We start from the raw sequence: 15,659 nt of genomic DNA on the forward strand, positions 1-15,659 counted from the left end.
TGTGAAGTTGAGCACTGAAATGTACTTGAAAGCATCACATTCTTTTGTATGAGCCACAGAGTACGCAGCTCCAAAGAGGCCCTTTCCATTTACTGCACAAGGCAAAGAAGGCTAAAAAGTTTGCTGAAACACCAGACCGCCCCTCATTCTGCTGCTGCTTGTCCTACCACTGTAATCACAGCAGGAATTCTCCAAAAGGTTTATTTTACAAAATAATAATACAAGAACATCCATTCACACACACAACCTGAGGCAGGTATTACGAGGACGCCCATCAAGACGTGTCCATGGTCTCTCCCTCTGGAAAACAAAAAGCAGGTGCAAGAGTTCAAGATGGAAGAACACACTCCCCGCCTCCCCAACAAAGAGGATCTCAAAGAGGTCTTCCTCAGTAAAACAAAGAACATCATCCCTGCCACTTGTGAATTTTAAGAGTCCCCAGTTGTAAGCTCTGTAAGCTGACAGAGACCCCACACAGAAGAGGTACCAGAGGACTTGAAACAATCTCTCTGCATGCCCGTGATGTAGGTTGAACTGCCTTCCTGGCAAAGGCAGCTAATAGCATTGATCACAAGGTGGTCAACACGTGAGTGGGATGGTTAACTCCTCCCCAGTAGCTGTGTGCTGCTAGCTTGGCACTCCACTCTGGCCTAGAAAGCCGTAGGGCATAAATGGGGGACCTCTGGGCAAGGAGAGGGAGCAGAAAGCTCTCAAGGGCAAGTACAACTGCAAAGCTGCCAGAGCAGGTGGGAAGTCTACTGAAATGCAGGGGGGAGGGAATGCACCACCACAATGTTTGGAAGTTCCTGCTACTTCTCTGCCACCCCCAGCCCAAATTGGGTTACTCGCTAGGCTACCGGGGGAGCAACTGCTGCACTCCGTGCTTTCAAACTAAAAGCAAACGCTGCTTTACTCACACTTTCATTATTTTCCTACTTGCATGCGTCTCTTGCAGGTACTGAGGACAGAGGATTGGGAGGAATAGGAGGGGATTAAGAGCAGGAAGGCCTACCCTATGTAGAGCACAACAATCAAACAGTTGAGGATTATCCTCTACCCGCCCCGCAGGTTCTTCGTAATTCTGATCCTATGAAAGTCGCCCAGTGTCATCACCACTCATCCCCAGAAGAACCAACTTTCTGGGTCCCAAGCCACTAGCATACGTTGGTCAATGAACACTGCACCAATAACCGCGGAACGAAAAGCAAAAACCAGGCTTATTCTTGCCCCCTCTCAGTTATGAGAAGCATCATTACTGCTGTGCAAATTGACTTTTCAGTGGATTTGCAGATGCGGTACTGAACCCGTCCTGTGAATTGACATTGTACGCTGCAACTGGGGCTCAACGTCCTTTGAAGATTTCTCAGCATGGATTGAAGGCAGAATCATATGCTCAGTGGTGCTACCCATTGCCAAGAACAGCTTTCCCACGTCAAGTATCCTTCCTCGCCTGCTTTTTCAAGTCAGACTTGCCTGGGAAGTTTTCTCCACTCTGCACTGCGCTATTGCCTGACTGAGAGGCAGCAACACTAAACAGTCTGCCCATTTTGGGAAGGGGGTGGAGGAAGAAGAGGGCTCAACCCTGTCATTTTTGACAGAAACGCTGCACTAGGCATTTTGAAGTTAGGTCTTAACAAACCGGAATGTGCATTTGAGGATTGCCTCAAAACAAGGATTTAAAGCAGAGAAGAAGAAGAGGAGTTTGGATTTGATATCCCGCTTTATCACTACCCGAAGGAGTCTCAAAGCGGCTAATATTCTCCTTTCCCTTCCTCCCCCACAACAAACACTCTGTGAGGTGAGTGGGGATGAGAGACTTCAGAGAAGTGTGACTAGCCCAGCTGCATGTGGAGGAGCAGAGACATGAACCCGGTTCCCCAGATTACAAGACTACCGCTCTTATCCACTACACCACACTGGCAGGGGCCGGGAACGCTTTTCTGCCTGAGAAGCACAACCTTATGGGGGCCACATACCACTTGGTGGTCAAAGCCAGAGGGGAAATTGGTCAGGCAAGAGGCAATATCACAACTGCAGAATGTGGTGCAAAAAAACCACACAGTTCAAAGTGTTGGTGCTGACCTGTAAAGCCCTAGATGGCCTCGGTCCTGTATACCTGAAGGAGTGTCTCCACCCCCATCATTCAGCCCGGACACTGAGATCCAGCTCCGAGGGCCTTCTTGGCAGTGGCGCCCGCCCTGTGGAACGCCCTCCCATCAGATGTCAAGGAAATAATCAACTCTCTGACTTTTAGAAGACATCTGAAGGCAGCCCTGTTCAGGGAAATTTTTAATATTTAATGCTGCATTGTTCTGAACACTCGATTGGGAGCCGCCCAGAGTGGCTGGGGAAACTCAGGGGCTTGTGAAGAGCCTGGGAGACTCTGAAGGTCAGTGTCATAGACTGGCTGGGTGCAGAGGAGTGGTGGAAGGCACCAGCTGGGGACCCCTAAGGGAAGAAGGCTCAGAGCCCAGGGACTGGTGGTGAGACAATGATGAGTGGTTGGAGAAGACTGGGAAGAGGCGGTGTTGGAAGCTGAAGAGGTAACACGGCTTAGTGAGTAGGGAGAGTCTGTGGCAGAGAGTAGTCCAGAAGCAGCAAGTGGAGGCAGGAGAGGATGGGGAGCCACGAAACAGATATATGGCAGGCTGGTGAAGACGCCAAGGTGTCTCCCCCTCCTGCTGCGACAAGCTCTCCTCCACCTGGTCTCCTAGAAACTGAAGAGGGATGAAGAGGATGGAGAGGACAGAGAAGGCAGAGAAGTCTCAGGTTGCTTGGGAAGGACCCGGGAGGAGGAAGAGACTTAGGGAGCTGTGGGAAGGCAGGGACCTTTGAGTCTCTACAGCTGCTTCGTTGGTGAAAGGCCTACTGGGAAGAGTTGCTGTTGACTTCACTGACACCTTGTGAGTTATTGCTGACCTGCTCCCGGCTCCCGTCAGATAGAGAGGGCTTCTTTATTTGGCCCTGGGCTTGAAGTTCCCCAAACGGATCTAAAGGAATTCAACTGCTCTGTTCTTGTCCTTTACTGGCCTTGACCAAAGCAGAGCTCTCCGTTTCTTCCAGGTGCCTCCTGCGTTTTTCTGCTGCGAAAGTCCTACATGCACTTCAAAAGCTCTAGCGAGGATGACTAGGCCCAGCCCCCAGCTGGAGGAGGTTTTCAACCCACACATCCCTTCGCCTCAAATTGTTACTCACTGAGTTCATTGAACATGAAGGCATCCTGGTACTCTTTCATGTACTGAGTGGAGCGTGACTCGTCCAGGAACAGCGAGTACACGCGCTTGATGTCGTCCACCTGAACCTCTGTGCCCTGTGAATGGGGAGGGAGAGAGGTCAGAGCTCCCAGCAGGAGAAGAGCACAGCACAAACTCCAGCAAAGTTTCACCACTCCAGACAACTCCCTCCAACTAGAAATGAAAACTGAGGACTATTCTGGGCTTCCAAACGCTTCTAGTTTTATGCCTCCCCCCCTCAACTCTTCTCCAAGAGCTTAGGGATCTTGATAAAGAGATCCCATTGACTAAGCCAGGCATAGGCAAACTTCGGCCCTCCAGATGTTTGGGACTACAATTCCCATCATCCCTAGCTAACAGGACCAGTGGACAGGGATTATGGGAATTGTAGTCCCCAAAAATCTGGAGGGCCAAAGTTTGCCTATGCTTGCTCTAAGCTCCCAACACACCTCCCATCATGGGAGTTGGCAGTCCAAGACATCAGGAGGGAGCCACGTTGGCAAATGCTGCCCTAACGGCACCAAAACATTCTTGCTCCCAACTCCAATCCAGGAGAAGATGCACTTGGTAATCTGTGCTCCTCTGCTTCCAATTGCTTTTTAAGTGGGGATTTTAAATGGTTGTAAGCATAGCACACAGGCACTAGAAGGATGGGACAGACCTTTTTAGAACAAATAAAGACATTCATTTGGCCTGCCTGAAGGAACGTCTCCACCCCCATCGTTCAGCCCGGACACCGAGGTCCAGCTCCGAGGGCCTTCTGGCAGTTCCTTCCCTGCAAGGTTAGAGGGAACCAGGCAGAGGGCCTTCTTGGTAGTGGTGCCCTCCCTGTGGAACGCCCTCCCATCAGATGTCAAGGAAATAAACCACTATCGGACTTTTAGAAGGCATCTGAAGGCAACCCTGTTTAGGGAAGCTTTTAATGTTTAATAGACTATTGTATTTTAATATTCTGTTGGGAGCTGCCCAGAGTGGCTGGGGAGGCCCGGCCAGATGGGCAGGGTATAAGTAATAAATTATTATTATTATTTATGGAAAATGAAGCTCCTGATATGCACACATACACTAGGGCACAAGTAGGGTGTTCTTGCAAGCTGTGGGTCAGGCTGAGAAGAGAGGGAGAAAAAGTAAGGATTTATTGGCCTTTTGAAGAATGGCAGCACTGGAATGGTGCTGCCCCGCTGGAAGTCCCCGGACTCTACAGAGTGCCAGAGCTCACCTTCCGCTTGCGACACACCAAGCTGGCGGCTGTGATGAGCTGGATGGCATAGCGCAGGGAGGTCTCCAAGCCGATGCGCGTCAGCACAGTGTAGGCATCTTCATTCATCTCGACATCCTCCTCCTCACACCTGCAAGAGATATTCCAGCTCAGAATAAGGAAAACTTCCACAGTGCAGGGCAAGACGCCGGAACAGCAACAGCAAAACTATGATGCAGTAAAACAGGCAGGGTGGAAGCATCCCTTTGAGGCAGGAACTGCAGCGCCCTCAAGCTCCCTCTGGCTCACCGGATTTTAAGGATCTGCTTGGTCTCCTTATCGCTGTAAGGGGAGGTCGAGATGATGAGCATGCGGTCCAGGAGGTCAATGGGGATGCCGTGGGGGCTCTGGTAGTTGGTGCCACGAATCCTGCATCGGAGAGGACAGACCCAGAATGAGAAGTGGCTGAAGGACCTCCGTTCCTGCCAGCCTGGTGTCAGGCGTGGAGAGTCCTCCCCTCTCTTTGGTAACTTCACAGACAAGAATTAATGAGCAGTTTACATTTTATAGTCCTTTTTATTCAGTCATCTGGTTGCAAACAAAAATACACATCTCTCCACAAGGAGAGCAGTTGGCTACTCTAAATCCTCCCCCTTCCGTCTCCCGCAACATCCGGGGCACCAACGGAAAGTTCCTCCTCCTCTGCATTCTTTGTTCTCTAATACGGACGGACTACCTAGTTCTTGGGGAGGGAGGGTCCCCCACACTCTCTAATGACGTCTCTGCTGGCTGTTCCCTCCCTTGTTTCTCTCTCTATTATCTCATAACTAGGCAACTCCTGTTGAAGCTGCTCAGTGTCTGTCTCTCTCTGCTCCTGAAACTGCTGGAAACGGGGGGGGGGGGGGATCTTCCCTCTTCCCCTCCTCCTCTTCAAAGAGGAGCTTATCCGCCTGAGAATGCCTTCCCCAATCCTCTGATTCAGACCATTCCACGACACCTGGAGGCAAGGAATCTCCTCTAGGCAGCAGGCATACTCCTCCCAGCCTCTCCCTGTATGCAGGACAGGTCCTCCATATCGCTGCTGCATTCAGTCCAGTGTTGTAGAGCCATGCCTTCAAAAGCCACTTACTTAATACCAACAGCTTTCCGGCAATCTAGTTGTGACTTCATCAGCGACGGCTGGCATCTCCATCACCTCCCCTCTAAAAGTGGGGTGCCGGTGCCTCTGCAGATGTCGCTCACAGTCTCCCCATCCCAACCACAAGGCTTCCTCCCACTGTGCCCTTGTCTACCACCACCCTGCCTGCCTTCTTGACTGCAGAGGAAAAGCCCATCTCTAGCCCGGCTTAGGAGCCTCTGCTAGCGAATCAGGACCTGGCTAGGATTTTCAGAAGCAAAAAAAGAGGTTTTGGTGTTCTGCCCAGCTTGTGTGCTCTGCCTCATGGCAGGTGCAGTTAGCTACAGGAGGCATGGAAGAATTACGTCATTGCCTGGGTCACTGAGAAATGGGATTCTGATCAGCAACTAAGTCAGCTGCCAAAACGCCACCACGGCCAGTGCCCGACTGCCCGGTGAGATGGTGCCATGCCCCACCCCACGGTGAACTCTGCCAACCTGGTGATGCCTCGATTGGTAGCCATGATGAGGACAGGCGCCATGTCACTCTCCAGAGCCCGGTTCAGGAAGGAGAAGCACTCAATGTCCAGCATGTGGACCTCGTCAATGAACAATACCTGGAAGGGAAATGGGAGAAAAAGGAGGAGAATGGCATTGGCCACCAGCAAGACACTCAAACGAGAGGAAAGCACGGAAGAGAGCAGCGGAGGGTACAACACGCGCTCTAAAACAGGACTCACCCCTGGGATCACCTCGGCCTTGCCCTCCTCTCGCCACTCGGCGACCTTGGCGTTGATCTGCTCTCGCACCTCGGATTTTATCTCCCCTGTGTCACCTGGGAGCATACACAAGATGAGGGAGGGGAAGGAAGAGGCATGAAGAGCTGCTTCTTCAAAAACAAGGCTGCCTTCAGATGTCTTCTAAAAGTCAGATAGTTGATTATTTCCTTGACATCTGATGGAAGGGTGTTCCACAGGGCAGACGCCACGACTGAGAAGGCCCTCTGCCTGGTTCCCTCTAACCTCACTTCCCGCAGGGAGGGAACCGCCAGAAGGCCCTCGGAGCTGGACCTCAGTGTCCGGGCTGAACGATGGGGGTAGAGACACTCCTTCAGGTATACTGGACCGAGGCTGTTTAGGGCTTTAAAGGTCAGCACCAACACTTTGAATTGTGCTCGGAAACGTACTGGGAGCCAGTGTAGGCCTTTCCGGACCGGTGTTATGTGGTCTCGGCGGCCACTCCCAGTCCAGATACAATGATGCAGCAGCCTAAATTTCTGCAAAACCCTCCAAGTCAGGGGTCAGCAAACGTTTTCAGCAGGGGGCCGGTCCACTGTCCCTTAGAACTTGTGGGGGGCCAGACTATATTGGGGGGGGGGGAATGAACGAATTCCTATGCCCCACAAATAACCCAGAGATGCATTTTAAATTAAAGGACACATTCTACTCATTTAAAAACACACTGATTCCCGGACCGTCCATGGGCCGTATTTAGAAGGCGGTTGGACCGGATCCGGCCCCCGGGCCTTAGTTTGCCTACCCATGCTCCAACTCCAGGTTTCCAATGAACTACTTCCACCCCACTCCCTCCAGTTCATCCATGTCGTCATACCAGAGAAGAGTGCGAGGAAGCCCTGTGTGCGGCTGTTGATGACATCAATTTCGTGCAGCGAGACTGTGTGCACCACCTCCTTGCGCTTCTGCAGCTCCCCGTCAGGGCACTGGACAAACTTGGTCTGGGACAGGGAATGATATAGGCAGTTGGAAGACCTGAATGCTTCTCGTGCCTAGCACCCAAGCCCATTTGCGCTGGAGCCCGGGGGCAGAAAACTCTTGCAAGACAAAGACATACAAAGCTAAATTACGGGAAATTCAACTGTGGGTCCATCTATCTGCTGTAACAGCCAGCAACTCTCTTAAGGCAGGGGTGAGGAACCTGCAGCCCTTGGGATGTTGCTGGACTACACCTTGCACTGGCCCTAGCCAGCATGGCTGATGGTAAGGGATGATGGGAGTTGTAGTCTAAGAACATCTGGAGGACCACAGGTTCCTCATCCCTGCCCTAGGGTTTCAGGCCCATCTCCCCGAGATCCTTTGACCTGGAGATGTTGGGGAATGAGCTGGGCACTTTCTGTGTGCGAAGCAGGTGCTCCACTGAGCTATGGCATCTGACTACAGCATGCAAAAGTCACCCCTCACAGGCAGCCATCATCAACGGAGCCTTGGGATCTCCCATTGCCTCACATCAATTTGCACTTCTCACCCCCCACTGCAAATACCTGCGAACCCATAGCATCGTAGTCCCTTGCCCGGGTAAAGGAGCGTCCTAGTTTGGTGATCTTCCCCGTGGCTTTGTCAATGGTGATGACATCCCTGCGGACACAAAAAGGAGGAGGAAATATGAGGAGTGGGCCCTGCCTTTTGGGTCTGGGTGGAAGACACCTCGCAAAGGACACACATGCCATCGCCTCAGGAGGGCAAGTTCATTTATCTTCTCTCCTCAAAACTCATGCACGAGGTGAAGAGCGCTTAGTAGGGTAGGCTGTCTTTCTTTCCATTCATGGTTATGGGTGGCAAGAAGCCTAACCTACACTAACCTTCAATAACTAACCTTCAATTTCTCTGGGGAGAAAACGCAGCGCTAAGGAGGATCCTCAGGGGAAATTCAAAAGGTGTGGAGCCAGAGGAAGCTGAGCTACTCACTCTGTTCAAGCCTGAGCTGCATAACTTCATCAGACAATATCCTTCTTGCTAAATTCATGTAACGTTGCTACACTATCAGGGTGGGATCGGACATCGCAGCCAGCAAGTGTAAATGAACGCTTGGCTGCCAAACCTAGCTGTAATTTGTGGACCTCTGCATTAATGATTCTGAGTCAATGTTCTCAGGTAAGGGGGGATACACGTACTGTGTTTGTTCTGTAAGAGAGTTAGCAGCTTTAAAAGACATTTACAGTGGTGCCCCGCAAGACGAATGCCTCGCAAGACGAAAGGGTTTTGCGGTTTTTGAGCTGCTTCGCAAGACGATTTTCCCTATGGGCTTGCTTCGCAAGACGAAAACGTCTTACAAGTTTGTTTCCTTTTTCTTAACACCGTTAATACAGTTGTGACTTGACTTCGAGGAGCAACTCATAGAACACGGTGTGGTAGCCTTTTTTGAGGTTTTTGGTGATTTTTGAAGCTTTTCCAAAACTTTTCCAACACCGTGCTTCGCAAGACGAAAAATTCACTAGACGAAAAAACTCGCGGAACAAATTAATTTCGTCTTGCGAGGCACCACTGTAGAGGCAGCCCTGTATACGGAAGCCTTTTAATGTGTAATGTTTTATTATGTTTTTCTATATCTTGGAAGCCGCCCAGAGTGGCTGGGGCAACCAAGTCAGATGGGCAGGATATTGATGATGATATTATCATCATCATCATCATCATCATTAGCGGGAGGCACTGTATTCTAAACCACTGAGCCACTTGGGCTTGCCAACTGGAAGGTCAGCGGTTCAAATCCCTGCGATGGGTTGAGCTCCCGTTGCTCTGTCCCAGCTCCTGCCAACCTAGCAGTTCAAAAGCACACCTGTGCAAGTAGATAAATAGATACCACTGTGGTGGGAAGGTAAATGGTGTTTCCATACGCTCTGGTTTCCGTCACGGTGTCCCGTTGCACCAGAAGTGGTTTAGTCATGCTGGCTACATGACCCAGAAAGCTGTCTGTGGACAAATGCTGGCTCCCTCGGCCTGAAAGCGAGATGAGCACCGCAACCCCAAAGTCGCCTTTGACTGGACTTAACCGTCCAGGGGTCCTTTACCCTTTTTACCTTCCTATTATTATTAATTTATGTGGGCCTGTAGGGGCAAAGTATAAAGACTGCTGAACTTCAGGCCTTTCCAAGCAATGTCCTCTCATCTCCAGGTAACGTATTAAATACTCCTGTGTGCTATTCACGAACTGTGTTCACCTTTATCACTCCTTCAGTGTTAGACATTCCCCATCCCATCCTTTCTGGCTTCGATTTGTCGAGTGTGCTTCCCTGTTGTCCACAGAAACCAGCAATCCTGACTTCCTTCACAGATACCAGACAGCTCAGGAACCCTAACTCTCTGTGCCCTTCCCCACTGGCTCTCCCTTTGCACCTGTGCCCCACCTCCATGCCCGGCCCTGGCTCACCCAGCCTGCACTTTCTCCTTGGTCAGGGACTCAATCATCTTGGTGCCCAAGTCATAGATGGTCTCCATCTCGGTTGTCTTCAGTGTCAGCTTCCCTACCTTAGCACCCTGCAATGAGAAGGAGACAGTCAACATCCCTCCAGCGCTTGTTACCTTGATAAATGGGCTGCTGCGTGCAGTGCTGCCATTACTGGGTAATAGCTAGCCTGCCATCCCCGTATTATACCCCAGCCTCAACTCACAGTGCCAGTCGCTGGGCGATCTATTTGGATTTCAACCACTTCACCTTCAATGATTTCTGTTTCCTCCCTGCAAGAATAAGGGGATAAAACTGATCTCAGCAGGCAAAGAGGGTGGACTGCAGAGTACCACACTTTCATCAAAAAGAAGAGCTGGAAATATAATTTCAGATGCAGCTGAGGAATCCAACAGGCCTTGCTTTGCTGTGTGCGCCACTCTCCAGCCAGAGAATTTAAGACACTGGCTCCTAGTTTATTTTCTGAAGACCTATTTTATCCCATTAGCAGCTAAGGTGGCGTTAAATGCACCGTGCAGAATGCTACAAAAGCCAAAATCAACCACCAAACATGTTGCTGCCCAACTCTCATGCTCAACAAGTTTTTTCAAAGTTTCCTAGAATCCTCCTTGTTGACTCCCCTCACTTCTGTTTGAATCCTCCAGTGCCCACCCTCAATGTCCTGTTTTAAACTCCCAAGCCACCCCCAGAGAACAAAAGACCTCCCAGCTGCTCCTCACTTGATACGGACGCCAATGGAGCGCCGGAAGGCTTGAGTCAGCGCCTCAGTCTTGCTCATCTCCAAGGAGAAGATCTCGCTGCCAGCAATGGCTGTGAAAGGGGTATCAAGGCCCAGGGCCTGCGCCATTCCTGAGAGAAGAAATGGCAGCTTGGTTTTACAACACATGACTTCTTTCTCTTTTTTTCATTCTTTTATTTATATTTTATACATTTATTTACATTTTATACGTTAAAAAATATTTTGACAAAGTAAGATACATAAATAAATAAGAATAAAAATATGCACCCCACCCCCGAGACCATTCCATTGTAACTATCCAACCTCCCAAAATTTCAAACACCTCTTGCTATGATTTGACCCCTTTCCGTTTTTAACAGTACAAATTCTACAAACGCCTTCCATATATCCTCAAAATCATTTCTGCATATTCCCTGTCTTAACTTAATGGCACATGTTAATTTATCATTAATAGCTATATCCCACACCTCTTTATACCACTCTTCCATTTTATATTCTGCTTGCCCCTTCCGCTTCCTGGCTACAGTCGTACCTTGTTACATCAGTACCTGGTTGTGTTTTTTCAGGATACAAACGCAGCAAATCCGGAAGTGTATACTCCTGGGTTTCACCATACGTGCATGCGCAGAAGCGCTCTGAGCGTCTCACACATGTGCAAAGCACTCTATTGCACCATGCGCATGCGCAGAAGTGGTACACTACTTGCGGACTTTTCGGGATGCGAACAGCACCCCGGAACGGATCGAGTCTGTAACTAGAGGTACCACTGTATAATAATTTGTGCAGCTGTCAATAAATTTGTGAACAAGTCCTTCATAGCCTGTGAACCTTCCACTCCATTGTAAATAGATAATAATGCTACCTCTGGCACTATCCCTACTTCACGTGTCACCAGAAGTAGTTTTTGTGTCTGGACCTTACCCATAGCAATGGCGGTCTTTCCCGTGCCTGGTTGGCCAGCGATCAGGACGGCCCGACCAGCAATCTTCCCCTCCTTGATCATCTCCAAGATCACACCAGCAGCTCGACGGGCAGCTAGTTGGCCTACCATGCCCTGGGACACCTAGCCAGGTGGTGGGGAGAGGGAGAGAAAACAGTGAAGGAACAGGAAAACCAAAAGGCCCCACACTTCATTTATTCCCTTGTTTGCACAATCACAGATCCGTATTTCTCTCAAACACATACACAGCACCCTACCTTCCTCACTTCCTCCTCATTCCCACTCTGTACTATCCCTTATTTATTCCTTTTTATTTCACCCTGCCCCCTGTAAATCCATTAATGCACCCACAAACATTAAAAAGCTACATAAAGGCTTATGATCCCAATGGCAACACCCATAGCTTTCATTCAAATCACTTGCATTCACCGTTTCATTACCCTCCAGCAACCCACTCCCATCCCCCTCTTGCATGGAAAATGGTGGGAAAGGGGCTAATCTATATTTTTTATGATGTTGGCAAATCCCTCACTTTCCCCTGCAATTGGCTGGACAAAGATAACCAGAGGCAGAGCAAGGTGAGCACGTCAGCGTTAAAACCCAGGAAGCTTTAGCACTTTCAAAGTTATGTGCATAGAAAAAACATGATCATACTACATATGTGGCCCCAGAAACAAGTGCCTCTACATCCACAATGCTTAGCAACAACCTCTGTACCACTCATCTGTTATTATATATTCTGAAAGCTCCTAGTATTCCACTTTCTATTTGATTAGATTTTACCAATCACCCACCCACCCACACCAATCTAGCAACTCTCTGAAAGCTCTTTTTCCAGGTACCTGTCTGGGTTCCAACGTATCATCTAAGCCAAGTCCTCTAATGTGGGAGTGGGCACCTGTGTGAGAGACATGTAGACTATTATTAGATGGTCAGTGACCCACAAACCCATCTGTCCTTGTCCTGCCCCTTGATCAAATATGCTTTTTTAAAGCATTTACTTCCATGGAGAAAGCAACATAATCTTCACTGAGGAACTTGACAAGTCCTATTCAGGCATTTGCTTCAACTCTTTCAGTCGTCATCTGTCTGTCTCAAGAGATAATGGAGTGTGTCTCCAGGGGTGAAGTCAAACCACAGCGCCTGCTGTGACTGCAGAGACTGGTAACTTGTATTGCTGCCTCCCGCATTGTTTTTGCTGCGTTAACAGCACCAGAGTGACCTCTCCAGGGCGTAAACAGTGTGCATGGAGGTCCTGGGCTGCCCAGATGACATGACCCCTTTCTCAGCCTCACTGATGTGGTCCAAAAGCAAGCAGAGCAATACATTTGGCACCAGCTTGCTGCCGGAAGGAGGTGTACAAGATGCCATCCAAAGGTTAAAAGTGTACAGTGATGGAAGACCTGCCCCAATGTCCATTGGCATGGCAGTGCCTGTCCACTGAGCCCAGGAGCACCTATGCACATTCAACTGAACATGCATTCTTGTGCAATTTAGAATTCAAATAACACAGATCCCAAATGCACAAAGGCTCCTCAGCATGTTTGGTCAGGCATGCAAAGTCCCTTTCATGTGCATGCCCCCAGTTCTTTATACACTTTTAACCCCCATGTGTTTAGACAAATACCTGAAGAGAGATATAATAAATTGGAACGCCAGGCAAAAATGGGAGACAATCCCAGGTCAAGGAGCAATGGAAACTCACCAATCCGTTCAATCCGGGTGACATCCCGAACTTCAGGGACCTTGGTAGCCTGAAAGAGAAAATGATTTAATGAGGCCTGCCAAAATCCAGGTATCAGTGGACACGTTTCGGAGGAAGAGTTACACTACATTTCATACCTCATCACCACAAAGCATTCTAAACACAAGCATTCTAAATCCTTTTACGTATTTGGATGTGACTTTCCACAACTACTGAATACCCAGTTTCTGAAACAATCAAGTGATGGATATAGAAAGGGCAAAGAAGGATGACGATGATGGAGGAGAGAAAACCTTGCCTTTTTCCTTGACTGGGCCTCAAGGTTTACAAGGTAAAACCACAAAACGTAAATGTTTGCAGGCTATATCTGCAAAGCTTATATGAGAGCCCATGTGGTGTCCTTAAGAGGGGTGCAGTGGCTGGCGTGACAGAAAACCCCTTACTCAGCCATTCAATGACCATCACCATCCAGCTCAGCCTTGAAATTCACTAACGACAACCAGCCTCAAATTAACTGATGCAGGGAAATGAAAGTTAACCATGGATAAGAGGAGACTGAAGGGAGATATTATAACCATCTTCCAATATCTAAAGGGCTGTCACATAGAAGGTGGAACAAGCTTGTTTCCTCCTGCTCTTGAGGGCAGGACCCAAATCAATGGCTTCAAGTCACAAGAAAGGAGATTCTGACTATACTGTACACCAGGAAGAATTTTCTGAGAATCACTGAACTGTAGAGTTGGACGGGATCCCCAACCACTTGCAAGGCAGGAATCCCAACAGGCAGGCCCCAATCCAATTTGAAGCCATACTAGATCCTGCTTAGCTTTGCACTTTTATCAATGCACTACACAGGGAGCTTTCTTGACAGCAAGGACTGCCCCACAGTGGAACATGGATGCTTTAGTTGAGATTCCTTCATTGCCGGGGGTTGGTCTAGGTGACCATTTGGGGTGGCTTTCAACTCTAGAATTTTATCCCAGCTGGAGCTCCTTGGAGAAAAATCTGGATTTGAAAACGCATGAGATGGATGTATCTGTCTTCAGTAAGGGGTGGGGGTGAAACCTGTGGCCCTCCGGTTCTCGCTGGACTATGCCCATCATAGAATTGTAGATTTAGAAGGGACCCCAGGGATCATCCAGTCCAACCCCCTGCAATGCAGGAATCTCAGCTAAAGCATTCATGACAGGCAGCCATCCAACCCCTGCTTCAAAACCTCCAAGGAAGGAGAGCCCATGACCTCCCAAGGGAGACTCCATTCCACTGTCGGAAGGTTTAGCCGGAATCTCCTTTCTTGCAACTTGAATCATCCCTGACTGCTGGCCATGGCGGGCCGGGGCTGATGGGAATCACTACAACATTGTAGGGGTTGGGAGGGACCGCAAGGGTCATCTGGCCCGACCCCCCTGCAAAGCCAGGACCATTTCTTGCCCCCACGTGGGACTCGAACTCGCGACCCTGAAACTCAGCGAGTCTCCTGTTCTGACAAACTGAGCTGTCCCAGGTTGCGGTCGGGAGTCCCACAAACTTCTGAGGAGATTCCCCACCCCCACTCCCCTCAGAAGGGGCCGGTGAGGCTCCGGGGGCAGCCCTAGGGCGACGCACGGAGGCAAACGGAGGGCGGGGGGGCACCCAAAAAAGTTCCGATTAATCCGGGTCTCTTTCCTGGAAGGGAAATCGGAACCAGGAAGGGAAAGAGGCTTGTCGCTCACCGCGGCGGTTGCCATGCTGCTGCTGCTACTGCTACTGCTTCAGTCTCGCGCCGTCTCTAAGCACCAGCCCGCTCCGCCCGCCCCAACAGCTTCAGCAGCCCGGGAGCAGAAGCCGGAAACAGGAAGCGGTCCTTACGGAGGGTGCCGCTCTAGCTGATCTCTATTGTCGCCCCGGTCCTCCAGCTCATTTCTCCCTATAGAGGACAGCCTTACCAAAGGATTATGAGGCTCCCGCAGCCGCGCTGGGGCTGATGGGAGTTGTAGTCCGAAACTTGGGAGAGGGGGAAGGTTTTGAAGGAAGATTTTAAACGTTCTCGCCATCACCTCATACTGGTTCACAGATCACTGTTTATTTTTATTTTATTTTTTGCTTGGCGTCCGCCTGTCTCTAGAGACTATTATTATTATTAATAATAATTATTATGTCTTAGTCACTTTATCTTGCCCAAGGCAACCTGTCGTAGAAAAATTATGGGTTGGCTTTTGCTGCCCACCTCCCTGATATAAACGAGACGGCATCCCCAAGGGACTTAGTGTACCCTAAGCCCATTATAAGCCATAGAAAAATGGACAGAGGTAGGATGCAGTGAAAGCAAGACGGATCTTTAGTTTTCTGTTGCAACTATATCCGCTGCCACCGCCCCCCCCCCCGCCACACACCCACACCCACCTCCTTGCGAGGAGGTGAGAGACCACGAACAAAGTGTGCAGGAACCTTTAAAGACTTGAGACATCGCCCAATCCCTTAGCCAAAGGCCCCCCAAAAGCATCATGCATATAAAATCGGCCTTATATGCTCAAATCATCTTGCCCCAGCAA

General features: G+C 49.7%; 1 protein-coding gene across 2 annotated transcripts; it reads right to left on the reverse strand.

The window, feature by feature from the left end:
* Positions 1–185: 185 nt before the first annotated feature.
* Positions 186–14,997, reverse strand: RUVBL2 (RuvB like AAA ATPase 2). 2 transcript variants are annotated; one of them, XM_082194439.1, is made up of 16 exons: positions 14,841–14,997; positions 13,129–13,177; positions 12,266–12,321; positions 11,405–11,546; positions 10,464–10,593; positions 9,950–10,016; positions 9,709–9,815; positions 7,826–7,919; positions 7,159–7,282; positions 6,288–6,382; positions 6,046–6,164; positions 4,741–4,860; positions 4,453–4,582; positions 3,196–3,310; positions 918–958; positions 186–300 (listed from the first exon to the last, which is right to left on the reverse strand). In XM_082194439.1, the coding sequence occupies exons 1-15, from the start codon at positions 14,853–14,855 to the stop codon at positions 933–935; spliced, it is 1,389 nt and encodes a 462-aa protein (XP_082050565.1). In that variant the 5' UTR covers positions 14,856–14,997; the 3' UTR covers positions 186–300; positions 918–932. The 2 variants fall into 2 exon arrangements, with proteins under 2 accessions (XP_082050565.1, XP_082050566.1); XM_082194440.1 differs by lacking the exon at positions 918–958.
* Positions 14,998–15,659: the final 662 nt, after the last annotated feature.

This window comes from Podarcis vaucheri (genome assembly GCF_965113315.1).
Source record: "Podarcis vaucheri genome assembly, chromosome: 13".
Taxonomy (NCBI): Eukaryota; Metazoa; Chordata; class Lepidosauria; order Squamata; family Lacertidae; genus Podarcis; species Podarcis vaucheri.

Coding starts and splice junctions, on each gene's coding strand:
- RUVBL2 (XM_082194440.1), bottom strand. Junction 7,283..7,825: donor ACGATGCTATGGGTTCGCAG/GTATTTGCAGTG, acceptor TCCCTGTCCCAG/ACCAAGTTTGTCCAGTGCCC. Junction 4,861..6,045: donor ACCAATCGAGGCATCACCAG/GTTGGCAGAGTT, acceptor TCTCCGATGCAG/GATTCGTGGCACCAACTACC.